This window comes from Brachyhypopomus gauderio, chromosome 5, assembly GCF_052324685.1.
Source record: "Brachyhypopomus gauderio isolate BG-103 chromosome 5, BGAUD_0.2, whole genome shotgun sequence".
NCBI lineage: Eukaryota > Metazoa > Chordata > Actinopteri > Gymnotiformes > Hypopomidae > Brachyhypopomus > Brachyhypopomus gauderio.
In genome coordinates, this window is record NC_135215.1 from 11,813,079 (window position 1) to 11,820,209 (window position 7,131).

Consider the following 7,131-nt stretch of genomic DNA (forward strand, 5'->3'; position numbering starts at 1 on the left):
TTCCCCCTCGGAACTGTCTGCCGGGACGGTGAAGAGGAGGAGGAGTCCAGAGGCGGGTTCGTCCCCCGAGCTCTCCCCAGCCAGCGACATGGACTGTTCCCGGGGTGGCAGCTCGGGACAGCCCATGAGCTGGAGCCGTGGCAGTGACGAGGAGATGGAAGCGGAGGAAGCCACTCCCACTGCCAGGTCCGGAGGGAGATCCACGGGCGAGGAGGGTTTCCCGTACGGCCCACCGAGGGGTGGGACCAACCGCGCTGCACCTGGCGCGTCGGCCAACCGCGCTGCACCAGGCGCGTCCGCCAGCCGCGCTGCGCCCGGTGGAGGGTTTGCAGCAGGAGGAGCACCGCAGCACCTGCAGCACCAGTGGCTCCCGATCTCACTCCCCTCATCGCTCTCCTTCTGGCGCGCAGCCTGGCGCCTGTTTCATGTGTGTGTGTGCCTGTGTTCGTAAGTCTACCCGTATGTGTACCTAACCCCCTCTTCCCGTTTGTGTCTATGTGTGTAAGCGTGCCTGTTTGTGTTTTTGTGACCGTGCCGTTGTCTAACGTCTTTTCCCCTGTGTTCCCAGGGAGGGTGTTCTAGGCGGTCCGTGGCGGACGCTTCCCCGAGGGCGGTCACCTCCCAGACGCAGGACTGAGCGCGTCGGATCCGCCCATCGTCGTGGGTTCGGGGCACTCGGTCCTGTTGGCACCCCGGGACGGGTAGTGCCCTTGGAGGGGGCGTCTGTCACGTTGAGGACCCCGGCCCCTCCCTTTTGGGCGTGTGTAAACGTTGTCCACGTGCTTTGTCTGCGTCTGCGGAACTCTGTGGTGAAGGCTATGTTGTGTGAATAATGTGTCTCACCTGTGAATCATCTCATAATCACATGGGGCTAATGTGGTCTGTCTATATAATGTGCGCTCGCGGAGTGTCCTGTGCTCGTCGTTGTCTAGAGTTTACACGTTGTGTTTGTGTGAGTGTTCTCCGTTGCGCAAATAAGCGCTATATTCGTAAATAAACTCAAAAGTGACGTCAGTCAAGAAGGATTCTGTGTCTCGTCTTTTGCCGACCCACAAACGTCACAATATATAATATATATATATAATATATCTATCTAATATATATAATTATATATATATATATATATATATATATATATATATATATATATATATATATATATATATATATATTAGGGGTGGGCATAGATAATTTTTTTAAATCTAGATTAATCTCACTGAAATCTTGAAATTAATCTAGATTAATTTATATTAAAATGGCTCATATGCGTGCTACCCAAGTAATGACTAAAAGTCAGTTTTTGAGATAGGATTTCTTAATACAGAGGGTGCATTAGACCAGGGGCTCATCTCCTGTTTCCAAAATGCATCAATGACTGCTTGAGGAAGCTGTTTTACTTTGATACTTGAAGAAAAAAAAAACATGCTCAATAAAATGTAGGCTACTCGTGTTCAACGGTTTATTCAGTTAAACATGAATTTGTAAGCCTACATACTGTACATTAAATAACATGTTTATTCAGCTAAACATGATATTTGAAATGTAAGCCTACATTTAACCTCAAGGACGTAATTTTCAAAAGTCTGTAGTTTTAACGGTTAAAAATAAATATTTAAATAGCGACGAATCTAGCGCTAGGACCATGCAGAAAACGACCGCTCCGAGCTCCGCTCCGTTACGTTCCTTAAAATGAATTTCCATGAAGCAAACCTGGCGACTTCGTGGCTGCATCCAAGTAAAAACACGTACGATTTGTAATTCACAGGTTTAAAAACTCGTTCTCGCCCCTACTGTTCAATTTGGTTAGGAATACAGCCGAGCTAAACTATCAAGTTGAAAGTCATCATAGTTTGAATAGAATTAAAATATGAGAATTGCAGAAAATATGAATTACACATTTCAGATTATGGAAACAAATATATGAATAGAAGATTAGCAGAGCAAAAACCCACCACTTTATTTAGCTGCATTATCATGTAAGAATACTGTCTGTGAAGGCAAATTTTCACTTGTACTGTCACATCCAAACAAAGTCATGAATCTGTCAATCAAAGTTTGGCTCCTGCTTGTCTGGATTGACCTAGGCCTTCAATTAAGGCTTTAATTTACTTTTCCTAGCTAGATGCGAGATTGTTGTCACTTTAATAAATTAGCTAGAATATACAATTGTGTATTGTGTATGCTTGACTTAAAATTAAACTGTACTTCTTTGTTTTCTTGAGTGTGTTGTTTTCTTCAGTATAGAGACCTGCAGGACTCAACCATCAGGGCTATAAGGGAGGGAAGAATGCACACGCATACACACTTCATTGAAAGTTGCCCATATCTGCAAACAATCATAGTATGTCCCTCTCACACCTATACAAACACTCACATTGTAAAAATACATTGTGATAGTAAACCTTTGGTCATTTTAGAGTTGTGCTGAAATCTTCAGCTTCACCTTCACCCTTCTTTCCTGTTAATTGGTATAGTCCAACCATCTCCTTGAACCCACTAACACCCTACCCCCAAAGTTTGAGAGATAGTGAAGTTATAAAGATGAGTGATTCCATGAGAAGTGCTGTATGGAGACAATTTCATTTAATTTCAGCAACAGCTGCATCATGCATAATTTGACCAATTTGACCAAACTGTCCATCAAAGGTGGTTCCACAGCCAATCTACACCGGCATTTAAGGTTAAAACATCAGACTGTGCAGCTGTTACAGGTAAGAGATGACCCTCAGCCTGAGCCTGCTCCTACTGCCAGTACCAGAAGCACCAGCACTGCACCAACAGCAAGTGGAACCTGCACTGTCAGCACTGCTCCTCCAACCAGTAGCAGCACCATCACTGGTCCAGCTCCAGCTACTGTTGCCACACCACCAGGGGAAACAGGAGGTAGGTCCCGAGTAAGAGGAGGAACACAAGCCAGACTGACGCATTTTGTATTAAGGCCTATCGACTCCCTTAGACAAAGGGCTTTAGATGAAATGCTGGCAAGAATGATTGCTAAGGATTTTCAGCCATACTCCATTGTTGAAGACACTGGATTTAGGCAGTTTACCAAGGAGCTGAACCCCAACTATGTGTTACCCAGCAGGAAAACACTGTCCAACACAATTATTCCAGACATGTACAGGAAGACACATGAAGAAATCAGAGTGAAGGTGGATAAAGCCAAAGCTGTGTGCCTGACCACAGACTGCTGGACATCCAGAACAACATCATCATTTATGTCTGTGACGTGTCATTTTATTGATGACTTTAAGATGGCCTCTGTCCTGCTTGTGTGTTTTGAGATAAGTGAGAGGCACACTGCTGACAATCTGTCAGAACAGCTTCTGAGAGTAGCAAGAGAGTGGGGACTTCAGGATAAAGTTGCTGCCTGTGTGTCTGACAATGCTGCAAATGTGGTGAAAGCAATCCAGATTACAGGCTGGCCTCACCTGTTCTGCTTTGCCCACATCCTGAACCTCATTGTCAACAATGGCATTGCTGCCATCAAACAAACAGTGGAAAAGGTGAAGGCAATTGTCGAATATGTGCACAGAAGTACAGTTGCAACAGAGAAACTGAAGGCCACACAAAAGCAGTTGGGGTTAGCAGAATCTCGCCTGAAGCAGGACTGTCCAACACGATGGAACTCAACATACTACTTGATGTTAAGGTTCCTGGAAAATAAAGATGCCATCATAACAACCCTGGCATTAACTAATCCAAGACTGGCTGCCCTCACATCAGATGAGTGGGAGGAAATGAAACAGGCCTGTGATGTACTAAAGCCCTTTGAATAGGTCACTGTTGAAATCAGTGGTGAGGGGTAAGTGTTTTACTGTTACTATTGCACTGAATAATGTGAATTATTGTCAGAATAATGTGATTATGAAAGCCTAATTTTCACTTGTTCAATCACATCCAAAGAAAGTCATAAATCTGTCAATCAAGCTCCTTCCTGTCTGGCTTGACCTAAGTCAAAATAACTAGAACTTATTGTGTTGTCTTTTGGTTATGAATATGCTTGTTATAAAACTATAATTACTAATAGTTATAATATAAATAATAACCACAAAAACAATATACATTATTATTGCTACCATCAGGCCTCAACCTTGTTTTTCTTTCTCTCAGGTATGTGACTGCTTCAAAAGTGATTCTTCTGGCCTGCAGAAGATTGCTTTAAACGTCAGACAAGCTGTAAACCTGACAGATTCTGTGGAGCTATTGGTGGCGACCATTTGCCAACAGATGTCACACCGTTTTCATAAAATTGAGTCCCATGCTTTGCTCTCTGAGGCAGCAGCACTGGACCCCAGGTTCAAGAAAAAGGCCTTCGGGAAAGATATAGATGCTGATAGGATCTATCAACAACTCTGCAATGCTGCAGCAAGAGTGACACTCCGCAACCAGCAGGCTGAAGGAGTAGAGGAAGCTCAGGGAGCAGCAGCTGGACACAGTTCCACTCAGGAGAGTGCAATCTGGAAAGACTTTGACCAGCAGGTCTCCGGGCTTGTGACCAGTAATCGGAATCCAACGGCTGATTCAGTAATGGAAGTCTGTGCTTTTGTGGAAGAACCTCTAGTGAAGAGGTCTTCAAACCCCCTCACGTGGTGGCAAAGTCGAGGTGTGGTCTATCCGAGACTTTATGAGGTGATGATGAAGAGACTCTGCATTGTTGCCACATCTGTCCCATCAGAGAGAGTGTTTAGTAAAATGGGCCAGATCATTTTAGAGCGAAGAAATCGTCTCACTTCTGCAAAGGTCAGCCAGCTGATATTCCTAAATGCCAACCTGAAGTAAAGGGCATAAGGCCAGTAGGCCATCTTTATCATGATGATCCTGTTTGGATTTCATTTGTTCTGCACCTACAACAGTGAGTGTATGGATGTGTCTTTGTTCTATTTATATTTATTTATATTAGTTTCTTGACTTTTTGTTTTGCTGTAGAGTTAAGCTATTTATTCTCTTTTTGATTGCATATTTAAGTTGCTATTTTCTTCTGAATGTACAGTTTTTATCTTAATTTTGCTTTTAATTTAATATTTATTTTGCACTCAAAGTTGTAGGTTAGTTCATATTTATTTATTGTATTATGTTAGTTGTAATGTTATTTATATTGCTTATAATATACCCAACATTTATGCATACTTGAATATTTTTTTATTTATACATTTTTTACAACATTCTCGTCTCCTGCTCCCGGAAGCCGTGAACTAAACTGAAACATGAACCGTTCAGCCATGTATAAACCGTTCAGGTCTCCGAAACGATACGTGAAATTATAAAGAAACGCCCCTCTGGCGCCACCCACTGGCGATCGATCGCGATATAATATATTCCATATATTCCCCCAATCTTTTGAACGAATAATATTTTAATAAATATAAATAAAAATATTTTAATAAACATAGTGAACTGATTCTAATGATTCAGTTCATCTAAAAGAACTGTTTTGCCCATCACTATTGTGCAAGTTATAATATTAATGGAAAGACACTGCATTCCAGTGTTAATTTTGTTGACGAATAATTTTTGTCTTGAAAACGAGACGATAACTAAATAAAAACTATACAAAGGGATAAAAACAATGACGAATGAATGGACATTTTCGTCAACGAATCAAAACGAGACGTAAATATTGGCCAACGACGACATCCAATCAGATCTGATGTAGTTTTGTGAAAGGTAGGGATAAGTTAAGGTACATATAAGCATAAAAAGCACGACGTTTAAGGGTATTAACCTGATAAAATGAGCAGTAAATTGGGGGGTATACCAAAAGTCAAACAAAAGCCCAAATACCGTTAACCTCATGAAGCCAGTTGTGGCTTTAATGCGGACATAATCTGCAAATATACTCTTACAATGATCTTTTACATGTAAATTAGGTTTTGACATGTTAAACGAGATGAGAAACTTACCTTAAATCCAAAGTGTATAATGGCGCCCATTTTGCAGATTGCTCCCTCTTTCTGATTTGAAATGAATGAAATTAGGTTCTCCCAACGTAATTCACAAATGTTACTCTGAAATATACAAAATTTAAGTAGATGTTGATGAGATTATTGAGTTCAGTTTATACTGTAAAACTGTATGTTCAGTGAACATGAAAATGTTTAGAAACAGTTTGGGCTTATCTTTATTTAAGTACAATTTTGAGTATCATTTACTTTCAGTCAGCATCATTTTTTACAGTGCACCATCTAGGGAGTTTTTCCTTGCCACTGTCGCCTTTGGCTTGCTCATTAGGGATTTGGACCCATAGTATTGTTAACCTTGTAAATCCTGTAAAGCGCTTTGTGACAACATGTGTTGTGAAAAGCGCTATACAAATATATTTGATTTGATTTGATTTGTTTGAATCAATCATATGTGTCTCCCAGCAGTGGCAAAAATTCATCGGCGCAGATGTTAATTCTGAAGTGAGGGGGACCAAGCTGTACAATATATACGTTTATGCTTGTAGATGCTAGATTTCGGATGGGGTCAATATAAATCTGGAGGGGACATGTCCCCCCCGTCCCCAGTGCCATCTGCGCCCCTGCAAAAATTCCAGTCTACTGGAAATTCCTGTCAGAACTACAGCCAAAACATGAAACTGACTGGTAGGGACCATTGGCGAGTTATAAGACTTGCTACATATTGTGCATTTCTCTGCAGAATGTTATTTTAGAAAATGGTTGTGAAGGACTTGCATTTACTTCTAGAAGCAATTATTGCCTGGAAGTAAAGCAATTTTGGTCTTGACTAGAATTCCCAGCGGATTGGGATTTTTGCTACTGCACTATACCATTCGATACACCTGCATACTACATCTACATCTCTTTCCACGCCTCAAACAAGATGCAATGTGCATTGTACCACCTCTTTTCAATCTACAAAACCCCATGCACACCTGCAGGCATTTAAAGTCGTCCTCATATAATTTAATCTGCAAATCTGTCCCATTCTTTCTGCAAACACCTTTTAATGTGTGCAGCATTATGGGGGTTTCACATTTTGCGTTTCAAAATTCTTCACACTTTCTCTGTTGGGGACAGATCAGGATTGTAGGCTGGCCAGTCAAGTGCTTATACCCTCTTTTCTGCAGCCATGCCTTTGTAATTTGTGCAACGTTTTGCATTGTCTGCAATAATATAGAAGTCAATG

General features: G+C 41.6%; 1 protein-coding gene across 1 annotated transcript in view; it reads right to left on the minus strand.

Annotated features, from left to right (window-relative positions):
* LOC143514472 (uncharacterized) overlaps positions 1-7,131 on the minus strand; it is a 34,552-nt gene that overhangs the window by 26,343 nt on the left and 1,078 nt on the right. The window contains exon 2 of the mRNA XM_077005704.1: positions 5,904-6,008. Within this exon, the coding sequence (XP_076861819.1) occupies positions 5,904-5,933 (30 nt within the window). The 5' untranslated portion in view covers positions 5,934-6,008. The remainder of the gene's footprint in view (positions 1-5,903; positions 6,009-7,131) is intronic.